The sequence below is a fragment of the Mauremys mutica genome, chromosome 6 (genome assembly GCF_020497125.1).
Source record: "Mauremys mutica isolate MM-2020 ecotype Southern chromosome 6, ASM2049712v1, whole genome shotgun sequence".
Lineage (NCBI taxonomy): Eukaryota > Metazoa > Chordata > Testudines > Geoemydidae > Mauremys > Mauremys mutica.
The window spans coordinates 119,244,225-119,260,859 of NC_059077.1; the positions used below are offsets into that span (position 1 = coordinate 119,244,225).

The following is a 16,635-nucleotide window of genomic DNA, read 5'->3' on the forward strand; positions in this document are numbered from 1 at the left end:
AAAACCCCCTTCAGTCAAGGTAGTAAGCGGCTATGCTATAGCAGCACAGCTGCATCAGCTGTAGCGTATACATGGCCTCCGGGTAGGGCTGCCCAGCAAGCTGGAGTGAGCCTGGGCCGACAGCCTGGGGCTAGCAGAGTGTGCTGAGCACCATAAACACAGAATCATAGAAGATTAAGATTGGAAGAGACCTCAGGACCAATCCCAAACTAAATCATCCCAGACAGGGCTTTGTCAAGCCTGACCTTAAAAACCTCTAAAGATGGAGATTCTACCACCCCCCTAGGGAACCCATTCCAGTGCTTCACCATCCTCCTAGGGGAATAGTGTTTCCTAACATCCAACCTAAACCTCCCCCACTTCAACGTTAGACCATTGCTCCTTGTTCTGTCATCTGCCACCACTGAGAACAGCCGAGCTCCATCCTCTTTGGAACCCCCCTTCAGGTAGCTGAAGGCTGCTATCAAATCCCCCCTCACTCTTCTCTTCTGCAGACTAAATAAGCCCAGTTCCCTCAGCCTCTCCTTGTAAGTCATGTGCCCCAGCCCCCTGATCATTTTTGTTGCCCTCCGCTGGACTCCCTCCAATTTGTCCACGACCTTTCTGTAGTGGGGGGGGGGGGGCTAAACGGGATGCAATATTCCAGCTGTGGCCTCACCAGTGCCGAATAGATGAGAATAATCACTTCCCTTGATCTGCTGGCAGTGCTCCTACTAATGCAGCCCAATATGCCATTATCCTTCTTGGCAACAAGAGCACACTGCTGACTCATATCCAGCTTCCCATCCACTGTAACCCCCAGGTCCTTGTCTGTAGAACTGCCACTTAGCCAGCCGGTCCCCAGCCTGTAGCGGTGCCTGGGATTCTTCCGTCCTAAGCGCAGGACTCTGCATGTTTCCTTGTTGAACTTCATCAGATTTCTTTTGGCCCGATCCTCCAATTTGTCTAGGTCACTCTGGGCCCTATCCCTACCCTCCAGCGTATCTACCTCTCCCCCCAGCTTAGTGTCATCTGCGAACTTGCTGAGGGTGCAGTCCAGCCCATCATCCCGATCATTAATGAAGATGTTGAACAAAATCAGCCTCAGCGCTTGGAAGCTGTGGCAGGACCCAGACGCCCTCCCCTGGTTTCAGAGCCTGGGCTCCAGCTCAGCCACACTGCGGTTTCTAAAGCCCCAGCTGTGGGCCCAGGCTGGGACCCTGATGCTGGCTAGACCCCCCCGCCCCCCGTCAGCCACGCAAACAGCCTTATGGGCAAAGCGCCACCAGCCCCCCCCCGAAAAGCGCTAGACCAGAGCTGGGCGTTATGATGATGAATGGCCCCGAGGCTCTAGCCCCTGTCACTAGGGAGCTGCCCTGGCGCCTCGCAGCCCCTGCACTGCCTGGGGCGGGGGGGGGGTCCGCGGCTCCCCCCGCGCCCCGCTCTCGGGGGGCAGAGCCCTGCAGGGGCGCCAGGGAGCCTGCGGCGGGGCGGGGGGCGGCGCGCGCTGAGCGCCCCGTAGCAGCAGGGCCCGGGGAAGGCACGCGCAGCCCCCCCTCCCTTCCCCCCGCGCGTTCCCCGCCCACGCGCTGCAGCGCCGCGAGCCCCGGGAAAGTCTCTCTCTCCTCCAGGCGCTCTATGGTCCGCGCGCTGGAGCGGGGGGGAGGGGCTCCCGGCCGGGGCGTTCGCTCCTCCCGGCTCCGCTGGGCTAGCAGCAGCCTGCGCGCGGCCGCAGCCGGGATGTGGCGGCTCCCCGGCGGGATCTAAGGTAACGGGGGGCGAACTCTGCCCTGCCCCCCTGCAGGGCTGCTGCCCTGCCAACTTGCCCGGTGCATTTCCCGTGGGGCGCCTGGCGGACGGGAACAGGAGTGGGGGTGGCTTGTTCGGGGATGGGGGGGCGATCGGCAGCCCTGCCCTGGCGAGGAGCCTGGCTTGTCTCCCCGTGCTCTGCAGGCGAGCCGCTGCCCGGAGTTGTGCTTGCACGGGTACGGGTTACCCTGTGCACACTCGGTTTTGTGGGGTGCAGCTGGGTGGCTGGTGAAGGCGGCGGTGAGGCTAGTTTCATAACCATCGCCCTCGGCTGGGAAGGCAACTGGGAGCCTAAACTTGCCATTTCTGTGTAGCAAGGGGAATAACGTGTGTGAACACACAGCCTCGAGGGGAGGCTGCTTTCAGGAGGGGAAACCATCTGTAACTTGTACTGATGGTCCCTTCCTTCAGGATACCGAATTCTGTGGAAACTTGTATTCCGAAAACCAGGGAATTTACACACCCTTGTGAGAGGACCGGAGTTATGCAATATTAGTGCTGTGTGGCTTGTGATGCTGCAAGTGCTTTTTTACTACCGTGAGGCACCCATCAGTGAGTGTGTTCACAACCATTTTCAGGCACGGCACGGAAAAGAAAACCAATTTCTTTTAATCCTCACTTGCAAGTAGGGGGCTGTTGTGTTTTGAAATAGCTTTATTGTAGACATAGTACATGTATCTACTTTGTTCTTTGGTTAGACGTATTGTCTACCACATTTTACTCTTTGCTGCATTCTGCAGTTTTTCTACTGTTCATTCAGATATTTGGCCACCAGAGCTCTGCTGTTTCTTTGAATATTGTTTTGATTTAATACATAGAACGTTTGTTGAAGTCAGTTACTTACCATAGGGGAATTCGGTTGTCTAATGTGTGGTTTGAAAGTTATTACAATGCTCTCCCTATTTACTAGGGCAATATTTTTTCAATAAGGGAATTGAATGTTAGTGGAGGTAGGATCAGTCTCTAGAATTATTTGCAAGTGTGCTGAGCTACGTCTCTAACCCATTTTGTGATTGGAAGGGTGGCTAAAAATGAGTGGTGGGACTTTTGGTTTGCTTTCCTCGCTAACAGTAGGATTTTGATGTGAGGTGATCTTGGCGTAGGTGTTGTTTCAAAACAGAGTGATCCATGGCAGAAGTGACAAAGGAGAGGGGAGGGCATCCTGCAAGAGTCAGAACCTGGAACAGTGCAGTATCTCGGAGCTCTGCCAGTCTTTTGATCAAAACTGCATGAAACCCTATTAGAATACAAGCAAAAGGGAAAGGTGGTGGTACCTTTCTAACATGGGCATCCAACGTGGTTTTCTGTACTGGTGGGTTACTGTTGTAATCTGCTGCATTGTGTGTACCAGATTAATATATTTCCTTACGCTAAACCCGTTGGATCCGATTGCCACATGGAATAGATACTTTTTTGGAATGTTATCACAGGGGAATACAAAGATCTACTTTCATTAATATATTTCAGGTTGGGCAGGAGGGAGGGTATGCTGCCTGCCTACCAAGGCATTGTGCTTCTGAAACAGGATTCCTCTGGCCCTACCATGGGCACTAATGGCACATTTAGTCCTGGCTATGGTGGGATTTTGAGACACCATCCCTAAGGCAGGTCTGAGGGGAGAAGCAGCCCAGGGAGGTTGGGGGTGGGTCTGTGGGGAGAAGCAGCCCAGGGAGGTTGAAGGCGGGTCAGTGGGGAGAAGCAGCCCAGGGAGGTTGGGGGCGGGTCTGTGGGGAGAAGTGGCCGAGGGAGGTTGGAGGTTGGTCTGTGGGGAGAAGCGGCCCAGGGAGGTTGAAGGTGGGTCAGTGGGGAGAAGCGGCCCAGGGAGGTTGGAGATTTCAGACAGCTTTGTAGATCTAGTTGTGTTGTGAGCTGTTCCAGACCTTTGAGGGAATGCTGCTGTTGGGAAAGGTCTCTCCGCTGCCATGGGGAGCATTTGTGTTGGTCTCCCTTCCTGCTCACACCATTTTCAATGGTTTCTTGCCATTCAGCTGCCCTATTGAACAGCCCTCAGTGCTGCAGCCTATATATAATGACCCCACCCGTGAAACTCCAGACACCACCTGGCTGCTTTGTCCTCTGCAAAGCCACCCGGTACAGTGCACCAGGGGTGGGGTCTAGGGAGCTGTCTTCTTCCCCAGACTGGTTAATAAAGCATGTCCGATCTCAGGTACTTATCTGAGCCCATCACCCTGGTTTCTGAGCAGCTCACAGACTTTAATGCATTTATCCTCGCGGTAACCTTGTGAGGTCGGGCAGTGTCATTCCTTCCCTTGTACAGATAGGGAGCTGAGGCAGAAGGAAGCCCAGGGTGGATCAGGAATTGAATGCAGCTCTCTCAGCCAGCATCCTGATCAATGAGCCATTCTTCCTCTGTCCTCATCTGTCTCAGCTCCCCCTGGAGACGTACATTTGTAAATGGGTGGGTTGGCAGTAGGGTGACCAGACAGCAAGTGTAAAAAATTGGGATGGGGGAGAGGGGTAATAGGTGCCTATATAAGAAAAAGTCCCCAAAATTGGGACTGTCCCTATAAAATCGGGACATCTGGTCACCCTAGCTGGCAGGCTCCTGAAAGAGTTTCCGGTTGTATCTATTGTTTTTGCCCTTCTCCTGTCTCTGCACTCCTCATTCGAGCCGTTTTTTTCCAGTGCCCCTCTCCCCCTTCCTCCACACTCAGACGCCAGTGTCTGATCTCTCCTGTTAGGAGGAAGGCAGTTCCTGCTGTCAGGATGAGTCCGTTGTGAGGCGTGTTGTCGTTCCAGCCCCAGATGTATGTGGTTCTATGTAACCCCTGCGCCTGGTGTCATAGATGGGGCTGGTTATATAGTGTTTGCTACCTTGGAAAACATGAAATGTTTCCCGGGGAGGTGACCCTACTCATTTGAGGGGTTCCTGCCTACTCGCTGCTGGCTCAGGGGTCCCTGGTATGAATGTGGGGACCCCAGGATAGTGGGGTGGGGAATGGGACAGCAAGGGACCAGCAGGAGACAGAGCCTGCATCTGCACTGCCAGAGTCTATCCCCTGTCACTTTATGCCCAGGTCTACACTAATGTGGGGGTCGACCTAAAATACGCCACTTCAGCTAATGCTATTCGCGTAGCTGAAGTGGCATATCTTAGGTTGACTTAGCTGGCTGTGAGGACAGCGGCGAGTCGACCGCTGCTGCTCCCCCGTCGACTCCGCTTCCGCCTCTCGCAAGCTGGAGTTCTGGAGTCGACGCAGAGCGCGATTGGGGATCGATTTTATCGCGTCTACACTAGACATGATAAATCGACCCCCGATAGATTGATCACTACCCGCCGATCTGGGTTCTAGAGATGGGGGTGAAGAACAGATTGATGGGCCAGGTTTCTGTGGGACTGTTTCTGACTGGGCGAAGACTCTGGAGGCCCCTGAGCTGCTGGCAATGGCTGAGGATGGAGCTGTGCACCCTGAGGAGGAGGATAGCATTGTGGGGGGTGGTAGCTCCATTGCCTGGAGCTCCCAAGGGCCCTGTCTTACCCCGGCACGGGGAGTTCTCGAGCCACCGATCTTGCACGCTGTGGTGATGATGCTGGGTCCCGGCCTGGAGCTGTATCGCCTGCTCCCTTGGGACAATTGGTATGCGAGCTGCTTCCATTGAATCTCCCTCCTTCGGGAATGAGGAGACTGTTCCAGTGATGGCTCGATGTTCTCCTGGGCTGGTGGAGTCTGGGAGAGAAGCCGAGGACAATGAAGATCTCTGGGACGCCGCCCTGGTTCCGGATGTCCCCACCAGTCAGCAGATAGGAAGGGTGGGTACAGGGTGGGTACAGGGTGGCTTTTGGCTGGCACTAAAGGGAGGTGTGCACAGACCCACTGCCCTCTGGGAGAATTGCTCCTGTGTGTGTGTGTGGGGGGGCAGATTGTGACCCCAGAAGCTTGGGACTGTGTCTGATTGTGATTAGGAGCAGCCAGGCTAGTGCGGTTGTCAAAAGCATTTCTCTGGTGAGCGCTGGGAGGCTCCCTTTGCGCACTGGGAAGAGACTGAACCCATGTGTGGTGTCTAATGCCTTTTACCCCAAAGTCCAGCTCCTCTAAAAGTCACTCGTGTCCCCTGATGATGGTGTATGCTGCCTAGTGCTCCTCCTGTTTAGTCAAGCTGCATTTTGCTGCTGCTGATGGACGTCTATGACCGATGTCTGTGAAATCTTTTAGAACCTGGGCTGGTATTATCTTCTGTCTCATTTTGGTGGATTCATCCCATGAATACCTCTAATCATCAGAGCTGTGAAAAGTAAATTGACCTTTACAAACCCCCTACACCTGCATCCTCTGAAGAAATGAGATTTTTAATTGAAGATTTCACAGGCAAAAGAAGATTTGTTATAATGAAACAGAGCTATAAAGCTGCCACACGGTCCCCTCCCCCTGGTATCAGTCATCTCATAGACCTTACGGCCAGAAGGGACCATCCAGCAGCAGTGAGATGCACAAGGTGATCCTTTTTTTACTGCATTTAGTACTGTGGGGTATCTGTGGTGATTTGATTAAATTTAGCTACAAGGACACCATCAATTTAAAAATCGCATTTCTGTCTGACTGTTATTTTTATTTATTTATTTGCCTACAAGTGCAGCTCAGCTGACTGTAGCTTAAAGAGAGCAAAGGGGGGAAAAGTCTGGTGTTGGTTTGTTTTTTAATTTGTTTACCCTGTGGCTTCCGCAGTGCCTTGTGTAAAATCAGCATCGTTGTTTCCCCCTCTGTAGTAAGCCTCCCCTGTTGATGTGGGTCTTTCACAAAAGCAATCGGGGAAATAGAAAACCTTGACCAATTACTGCAAACCCCATAAATGGGCCAGGGACTCAGAGCAGGGTGAATCTGTCTTTTAATTTCATTTTTGAAACTGAGTTGATTATAAATTGGTGCTGCCCCCTTTAGTTCAAAAAAACATGGCCCTGATTCAGGAAAGCAGCTCTATTCAGGAAAGTGTGTAAGTACCTGTTTTAACACCACGGACTTAAATAGAAATGGACTTCAGGCCAGGTGTACGTGCTTTCCTGAATCAGCAGTAGCTGCATATTAAGGGCTTCAGGTTGGCATATGCAGTGATCTCCATGCACTCTTTGATCACTCCAAACCATTTTGGGGACTGCGTGGGCTGATGAGGAAATTCTGGGTTCAGATATTGACCTGGGCTCCGTGCCTCGCGTCCCCAATCTGTTAGAGGTGGAAGATAATTGTTAGCACACTTCACAAGTCTGGGTGCGAGGATCAACTCATGTTTGTACAGTAACTAGGACAGGGGTGGGCAAACTTTTTGGCCCAGGGGCCACATCTGGGTATGGAAATTGTGTGGTGGGCCATGAATGATCATGAAATTGGGGGTGGGGGTGAGGACTCAGGCTGGGGGTGCAGGCTCTGGGGTGGGGTCAGAAATGAGGAGTTCAGGGTGCAGGAGAGGGCTCTGGGCTGGGGCAGGGGTGTGTGTGGGGGGTGAGGGCTCTGGCTGGGGTCCGGGCTCAGGTGCAGGAGTTTAGGACCAAAGAGTTCGGATGGCAGGAGGGGGATTAGGGCTGAGACAAGGGTTTGGGGCACAGGAGGGGTCAGGGGTGAAGTCTCTGGGCGGCTCGTATCTCAAGCAGCGGCATGTCCCTGCTCTGGCTCCTACGCGGAAGTGTGGCCAGGCAGCTCTGCACGCTGCCCCAGCTGCAGGTGCTGCCCCTGCAATTCTCATTGGCCCCATTTGCTGGCCAATGGGAGCTGCGGGGGTGGCGCTTTGGGCAGGGGCAGCGTGTGGAGCCCCCGGCTGTCCCTACGTATAGGAACTGGAGGGGGGACGTGCCTCTGCTTCCAGGAGCCGTGCACAGCAAGCCCCTGACCGCGCTACCTGGCAGGAGCTCGAGGGCCAGATTAAAACGTCTGAAGGGCTGGATGTGGCCCCCGGGCTGTAGTTAGCCCACCCCTGAACTAGGACATATAAAGTGCTATACAAGAGCTTATAGGTGATCTTTGTTGTTGTTGTTTTGTAAATAATAATACTTGATCCTTACCGGGCTCCATCCATAATCTCCAGTCTAAACGGACAAGGTGGACAATACAAAGAAGTAGGGCAGGGATTGGCAACCTTTCAGAAGTGCTGTGCCGAGTCTTCATTTATTCACTCTGATTTAAGGTGTCGCGTGCCAGTAATACATTTGAATGTTTTTAGAAGGTCTCTTTCTATAAGTCTATAATATAGAACTAAACTATTGTTGTATGTAAAGTAAATAAGGTTTTTAAAATGTTTAAGAAGCTTCATTTAAAATTAAATTAAAATGCAAATCTCCCCGGATCAGTGGCCAGGACTCGGGCAGTGTGAGTGCCACTGAAAATCAGCTCGTGTGCCGCCTTCGGCACGCGTGCCATAGGTTGCCTACCCCTGAAGTAGGGCATCAGATTTTGCCACTATTACTTTATTCTCTGAGATGTGGGGAAACTACTCTGTAACTATAATGGATAGTAGCTGAATAACAGGGAGCTCAGGACTAATAAATGTCCCATATAAAGCCCTGGGTAGAACTCTCCTCCTTTAACTATTGTACTTTGATAGTCTTAATCATGGCCGTCACAATAAAATAGCTATCAGAAACAAAAGACTGTAGGAATTCCAGGACCACATAGCCTTCAGTCATAAGTGAGGGCCCCAAAGACTTCTTCCTGAATGACCTGGGGAATCGATTTCAGAACCTCCTGCTGCATATAAAGAAGTAATCATTAGTTTTGTTAATGCTAAAGCTTATTAGGTGACTTAGACCCAGAATTTCAATTTTGTGTAAGAAATAGAAAATAAAACATGATTCTAAGCATTTTTAATAAAAATTTAATGCAGTTTCAATGCAAATTTGTGTTTGTTTTGCAACATACCCTAGTAGGACTTGCACCTTTGTCCTAACACAAGAACCAGGAAATGAAACTGACTAGAAAGAAAAGTGAAATTTATTCAGTTTGGACAAAGACAATAATCAAATTCAGGATTGTAAATAACTAGGGCTAGTAAATAACTAGGGCTGTTGATTAATCACAGTTAACTCGAGATTAACTAAAAAAAATTAATTGTGATTAATCACAGTTTTAATCGCAAGTGACATTTATTAATATTTTTGGATGTTTTTCTACATTTTCAAATATATTGATTTCAGTTACAATGCAGAATAGAAAGTATACAGTGCTAACTTTATATTATTATTTTTATTACAAATATTTGCATTGTAAAAAGATAAACAAAAGAAATAATATTTTTCAATTCACGTCATATAAGTACTGTGGTGCAATCTCTGTATTGTGAAAGTGCAATTTACAAATGTAGATTTTTTTTTGTTACATAACTGCACTCAAAACCAAAACAATGTAAAACTTTAGCGCCTACAAGTCCACTCAGTCCTACTTTTTGTTCAGCCAATTGCGAAGACAAACAAGTTTGTTTACATTTACAGGACATAATGCTGCCTGTTTATTATTTACAATGTCATCTGAAAGCGAGAACAAACATTTGCATAGGACTTTTGTAGCTGGCATTGCAAAGTATTTACATGCCAGATACGCTAAACATTCGTATGCCCCTTCATGCTTCGGCCACCATTCCAGAGGACATGCTTCCACGCTGATCACGCTCATTAAAAAATAATGTGTTCATTAAATTTGTGACTAAACTCTTTGGGGGAGAATTGTATGTTTTCTGCTCTGTTTTACCCACATTTTGCCATATATTTCATGTTATAGCAGTCTCGGATGATGACCCAGCAAGTGTTTGTTTTAAGAACACTTTCACTGCAGATTTGACAAAACACAAAGAAGGTACCAATGTGAGATTTCTAAAGATAGCTATGACACTCGACCCAAGGTGTAAGAATCTAAGGTGCCTTCCAAAATCTGAGAGGGATGAGGTGTGGAGCATGCTATCAGAGGTCTTAAGGGAACAACACTCCAATGTGGAAACTATAGAAGCCGAACCACCAAAAAAGAAAATCAGCCTTCTGCTGGTGGCATCTGACTCAGATGATGAAAATGAACATGTATTGGTCTGCACTGCTTTGGATCATTATTGAGCAGAACCCATCATCGGCATGGACACATGTCCTCTGGAATGTTTGTTGAAGGGCATTTGGCATGTAAATATCTTATGGTGCTGGCTACAACAGTGCCATGTGAACACCTGTTCTCACTTTCAGGTGACATTGTAAACAAGAAGTGGGCAGCATTATCGCCTGCAAATGTAAACAAACTTGTTTGTCTGAGCGATTGGCTGAATAAAAAGAAGTAAGACTGAGTGGAGTTGTAGGCTCTAAATTTTTACATTGTTTTATTTTTGAATGTAGGATTTTTTTACATAATTCTACATTTGTAAGTTCAACTTTCATGATAAAGAGATTGCACTACAGTGCTAGTAATGGGGGAATTGAAAAATATTATTTCTTTTGTTTTTTATGGTGTAAATATTTGTAATAAAAATAAATATAAAGTGAGCACTGTACACTTTGTATTCTGTGTTGTAATTTAAATCAATATATTTGAAAATGTAGAAAACATATTGTACAAATGTACAAAATATGTACAAAAATATTGAAATAAATGGTATTCTATTATTGTTTAACAGTGCGATTAATCACGATTAATTTTTTTAATCTCTTGATAGCCCTATAAATAACCAGTGTAAATGGTGAAAAGTAAATTAGATTTCCCAAGTGTTATTTTGAATAATCTAGATTCCTAGTAATAGGGAAGTAATTTGAGGGTTGTTTTTTTTCTGATACATACATCATCACAAGTCATAAAAATTCTGCAGCCAATGACTTTAGTCTAACTAAAGTCACTGGGTGCAATCTGATATCCTGTGATCCACAGAAAGATGAGCTAGTGGTTCTTTCTGACTTCAAACTTTATGAAACATCACTTGATTTTCCAAATAACATGTTGCGCTCATGACTCAGCTGGTAAAGGGTGATTACATTCAAATGAGTAGGTCATTGGCAAAGAGTAAATACAAAACCATATGATGATGTGTTTAGAGCCACTGACCAGAACCACCACATCGTGTTTAAGGCTGTGTGATCTGGTAGGCTGAGCACTGGACTGGGCCTCAGGGCATCTGGGTTCTGTGCCTGCTCTGTCAAAATCCTTCTCCTGGACCTTGGGCAAACCACTTCTGCTCTCTACCCTTTGCTTGTCTTGTCTACTTACCTTGTAAGTTCTCTGGGGGCAGGTGCTGTCTTTTACTGTGTTTGTGCAGCTCCTAGTACACTGGGGGCTTGATCTCAGCTGGGGTTTCTAGACACTTCTGTAATATACATCATTAATTCAACACCGTTGCTCTGCAATAAGGAGAGCATGGGTGGAAGATTCAGGACCCTGTTTTTTATTATAGATTTATTTCCTGTCACCAGTAATGACATTTTCAGCCACAGAGCTAATATTAACAGAACAGTTGTGTTTTTTTTGCCATTTTCATGCTTGCTGAGAATAAATATTTGTGGGTTGAGAGCTATGGATAGTACAGCGTTGTGAGGATTGTGCTTGCAAGTCTCCAGTGGGAGAGAGAAGTATTGTGGCTTGCAATTTAAGGTAGAAAGTCAGGGTGAAAAATCCTGGCCCTATTGAAATCAATGGGAGTTTTGCCACTGACTTGAGTGGAGTTAAGATTTGAGCCAGCCAGCCAGCCAGGTATACCTATCTCTTAGAACTGGAAGGGACCCTGAAAGGTCATGGAGTCCAGCCCCCTGCCTTCACTAGGCAGGACCAAGTACTGATTTTGCCTTAGATCCCTAAGTGGCCCCCTCAAGGATTGAACTCACAACCCTGGGTTTAGCAGGCTAATGCTCAAACCACTGAGTTATCCCTCCCCCCTTATGTCTGATATCCCTTTTGCACCCAGCCCTCCCATTGGAGCAATGCAGGGTTGGGCCCAGGGGAGAAGGAGAACAATATTTAACAAATATAACAATGACCAAAAATAGAGAGAAATTATCTTAAATCTCTTGTGGAGACAGATTTGACATAATGCCTGGCCCCACTAATCCTTGAATGCTGATCTAAGTGTGCAACCGTTAACTACTGTCCCTGTTTCTTTGTGACATTTGTGGGCTGTAAAGAGAAACTTCTGTATGTGTCCTGGGCATGGTCCAAACCCCAGTGAAATCACTGGAAAGGTGAATATGGGATGGTGCAAGATGTATTGGGCACATCATGATGGAAGAAATGTAATCCTCTGGGTTAGCTTCACCCAGCTGCCTCTTTATCATAACAGAGAACCTGTGCGCATAGCTCAGCTGAGAATGCATCCTAAATCCCGTTCCCCAGGGTTCTTCATGGCTAATCTCTCATCTATTGATCAGGCTACAAATGTTCCATCACATTTAGAAGTGCCTCTTTTACAGGCTTGTTATGTTAATTAAAGTCTGTTTCAGCTCAGAAGCCGGATTTCCCTGTCTCAGATCATGGAATCCAAACCGATGAAAGAATTACTCATTTTGTGAAATATGAAGCAGCGCAGTTTTAAATTGTTTGAAGGACTGACTCTCCCCCACCCCTCCCCCGAAGAGAATACTGAGCTGATGAAATCAGCCTGCGGAGATTCTCCAAGCCCTCCTCCTTAGCCCTGTGTCCCAAATGAAGAATGAGAAGCAGAGGCAAAAACTCCAGAACTTCATCAGTCATTGCTGGCCCCACTTCTCCTGGGCTTGGCGTAGGGGTATCCAGCTGTACAGAATCAGGAAGCTGGCTATGACTGTCATGGCTTGGGTGGATTCTCAGTAAATCCAAAAGGCCATGATGGGTTCTCCAAAGGCAAGGCCTGAAGCTGTCGTTTGAGCGGGTAGGGGATCAGGCCCCAGAAAGGGAACATCAGTCTCATAAACCATAATTCCTCATTTAATACAGTTGCCTGTTGAGAAGCCTACTTTTGGCATACGCCTTGGCAAGTTCACCTTAGTGCACAGTTCTGCTGTGCCACGTGATTGTGGTTTGTTTGTGAGGTTCCCTGTTTATTTTGTGTCCGTGATGCTAGCCTTGCAAGCATCTTACATTCTGAGGTCAGGCTGGGTCCTTTTCTCTTTGCACTTTATCTCTAGTAATAAAGGCACTTGAGAAAGGCCAGATGCTACCCAGGCTGTACCCACTCTTGTCTTCAAAGCGAGCCCTTACTGCCGTGGTTCTCAACTGCGGCCCGTGGGCCACTTGCAGCCCAATCAGCACACAGCTGGGCCCATGTGACTCCTCAGGGCCACACAGGTAGTAGATGTATTGTTTGGATGTGACCCACATAACGCATAGAGAGCTGCAAATGCGGCCCACAGTGGTAAATAGGTTGAGAACCACCGCCTTACTGATACCAGCGCAGCCCCACTGCATCTGCACCTGAGTCACTGATTAGAACTGAGTGACCCGTTTTGGGGATGATGCACAAGCCGGACTAGAATCCGGCTCATAGACCCATAGCTGCGTTAGGACCCTCAGGCCTCGAAAAGCAGCAAAAGCTTATTTTTGTCACTGGAGCCAGCAAGTCTGACTCTCGGTGCACACCAGAAGATCTGTCCAGTCAGATGGTGTCATTTCACATCGTCACTTTGCAGAGTGCAGCTGCACTTCACGCCAACGATTCAATGTTCTCCTGATAAGTACACTCTCGACAAGCCCTGGATTTCACTCCTTCCTTCAGTTGTCAGCTGTGACCTTCTGCAGACAGCGCCTTTCAGACAGAGATTTTCCTGCTTCCCTAAACCCAAACGCCTTTCATTTCTGAGTGTGATATGCAGTGTTACCTCTTCCTCTGGTTGATTTATTTTACGGCACAGGGGATTATTGTGCTGGCAGGATCTATAGAGCCAGATAGCCCTTTTTATCCCCCACCCCGCTTTCTTGGGAGTCCTGAAGCTGCAGGATAGAAATGAAAAGCAATGCTCACCACCCTGGGCATCCTAGGGTGACCAAGGTGCATTTAATGAGTGTTACAGGCTACAAGGCTAAAATCCAGCCCTGTTTGTGCTGAGATTCTAAAAGCTGCCTGGATGTAACAGGACAGAATCACGCATCTCACACATCTCAAGAGCCGTCAAGCCACACAGCTGCATAGCAGAGCCTTTAACCAGCCAGTAATTACTGTCTGCTTGCTAAAGAGGGATAACAGAAGCGTGTTCTGTGCTTCCAGAACCCCTATAGGTCTCAGAGTAGCAGGGATTTATTTTTTTAAATCTTGGGAGGGTTAAATGTCCAGCTCTGTAAAGATCTTGCTGCTCACGAAGAGGCAGCTATATTCCGTAGGGAAAGTTCTACTGTCTTCCCAAGCATGACAGCTGAGGGCCCAGACCAGAGGTGGGTAAACTATGGCCCGCAGGCTACATCTGGTCCGTGGGACCGTCCTGCCCTGCCCCTGAGCTCCTGGCCGGGTGGGCTAGCCCCCGGCCCCTCCCCTGCTGTCCCTCTTCCCCCACAGCCTCACCTCACCACGCTGCCAGCGATCTGGCCCACCACTCCTGCTGGGCTGCATAGTGGTGCGGTTGGCTCCGGTATGGTAAGGGGGTGGGGAGTGGGAGGTCCCGGGGGGCAGTCAGGGGACAGGGAGCAGGGGTCGGTTGGATAGGGCAGAGGTTCTGGGTGGGGCGGTCAGGGGATGGGGAATCGGGGTGGGATTGGATAGGCGTAGGCGTCCCAGGGGACCTGTCAGGGACAGGGGTGTGGATAGGAGTCGGGGCAGTCAGGGAGCTGGGAGGTTGGATAGGGGGTGAGGTTCCAGGGGGCAGTTAAGGGTGGAGGTTCATGGGGGGGCAGTCAGGGGACAGAGGGCAGTTAGATGAGGCAGAGGTTCGGGCGGGGCAGGGGATGGGGAACAGGGGGGATTGGATATGGGGTGGGGTCCTGGGGGGCCTGTCAGGGGGCAGGGGTGTGGATAGGGGTCAGGGCAGTCAGGGAGCTGGGGGGTTGGATAGGGGGTGGGGTCCCAAGGGGGCCGTTGGGGCACGGGGCCTCAGGAGGAGGCAGTCAGGGGACAAGGAGCAGGGGGGGTTGGATGGGGCAGGGGTTCTGAGGGGGGGAATCGGAGATGGGAAGTGGGAGGGGGCCAGGCTGTTTGGGGAGGCACAGCCTTCCCTACCTGGCCCTCCATACGGTTTTGAAACCCCGATGTGGCCCTCAGGCCAAAAAGTTTGTCCACCCCTGCCCCAGACTATGCCCTAGAGCAGCAGTCTTCAAAGCCCCAGTGTCCTAAACACCCAGTCAACTTAAAAAATTCAAGCTCGTCCTTTGGCTAGCTGAGCAGCCGGCGGCCTGGGTAGCACAGGATCAGGAGGATGCAACCCGTGGCTGCCCTGATCTTCTTTTAGACCTATAAGGGCAAATTCATCACAGGGTCAGGTTCAGCCTCTGGTACAGCCTGTCCTAATTTGTGCCGCCTCCTGCTCACAGCCTGTAGGGGATTCGCAGGAGCCCCCGATCTGCCTCCCAAAACACCCATCCTGCTGGAGACACCCTGCGCCAGTGCTGTTTGGGTTGTTATGCCTGTCCTTGTACTGGTGCAACGGCCGCAGGGCAACACGGACTCTGGCCCAGAGAACAGGCGTACCTGACTGGCTCCTTGGTCTCCAGGTCACACGCGCCAGGGGCCCATCGGCTGCTAGGTATTGTCCTTGTTCTTTACATCAGTGCACGGTGGCTGTGAAAGGCCATCGTTCTGGGTGGGTGGCACCGGGCTCTGCCTTGGCACTGATGTAGTTGCCCACACGAGGTGCAGGGCAGAGCTGAAGGAGGCCCCTGATGTGCACTGAAGCCTTGACTCGGATTCTGCAGGGAGCGAGTTGTTGGTGCTCTGCACAGCCATCCAGGCAGGTTGGGTTCACTTTCCAGTCCTGGCCCCTCTCTCCCTGGGTCAGCAGGGGCCAGGAGAAGGGCAAAGGCAGCACAGCCAGCCCCTGGGGTGGGGTGGAGCGGAGCCAGTGGGCACAGAACAAACCCGTTGGACATCTACGGGGAATGGAGTGAGACTGAGGCCACGGGAAGGAGCTGTCACAGATCTAATCAATGCCTGCATTTGATTGTCTAACGCCTGTCTTTGTGTCCCACTGTTGCTAGGTGACTATGGAGATCAGCGGTCTCCCGGTGGAGTTGTGGCGCCTGATTTTATCCTACCTGCGTCTGCCCGACCTTGGCCGCTGCAGTCTGGTTTGCAGAGCTTGGTACGAGCTGATCCTCAGTCTGGATAATACCCGATGGCGCCAGCTGTGCCTAGGCTGCATCGAATGCAGACACCCGAACTGGCCCAACCAGCCTGATGTGGAGCCCCAGTCCTGGCGGGAAGCCTTCAAACAGCACTACGTCGCCTCGAAAACCTGGACCAAAAACGCCCAGGACTTCGAGTCCTCCAACTGCTTCTACCTGTTCCGAAGGAAGAAGGACCGCCATGTCCTCCGCGTTGGGCAGGGCTGCGAGTTCGATACCCTCCGGGCCGCCTTGGCCTCGGCCGGCGTCTACGACCGGATTGTGCTGCTGCCGGGGGTGTACGAAGAGCAGAGCGAGATCATCCTCAAGGTGCCGGTGGAGATCGTGGGGCAGGGGACGCTAGGAGATGTGGCCCTGCTGGTCAGCATTGATCAGCACTGCCCAACCACCCGCCTGTGCAATGTGGTCTTTATGCCAGCCTGGTTCACCCCTGTTGTGTACAAGGTGGGTCTGAAACTCTCACGGTAGCCTCGTCCCTTGATGGCCCTGGCTGGAGATGGGACACGGGGTGGAGTGGGCCGATGCTCTGAGGCGGCACTGAGCATTCTCTTCTTTCGACGGCTGGTTCTTGCTCATGTGCTCAGGGTCTAACTGGTATGTGGGGTGGGGAAGGAATTTCCCCCCTGGCTCAGGTTGGCAGGGACCT

General features: G+C 50.2%; 1 protein-coding gene across 3 annotated transcripts in view; it reads left to right on the forward strand.

The window, feature by feature from the left end:
• Window positions 1-1,673: 1,673 nt before the first annotated feature.
• FBXO10 (F-box protein 10) overlaps window positions 1,674-16,635 on the forward strand; it is a 59,478-nt gene continuing 44,516 nt past the window's right edge. For 2 of the 3 annotated variants that reach the window (XM_045022465.1, XM_045022467.1), the window contains exons 1-2: window positions 1,674-1,747; window positions 15,843-16,433. In XM_045022465.1, the coding sequence (XP_044878400.1) occupies window positions 15,849-16,433 (585 nt within the window). In that variant the 5' untranslated portion in view covers window positions 1,674-1,747; window positions 15,843-15,848. Of the gene's footprint in view, window positions 1,748-1,900; window positions 1,965-15,842; window positions 16,434-16,635 lie in introns of those variants that run through there. The other variant, XM_045022466.1, reaches the window with a different exon arrangement.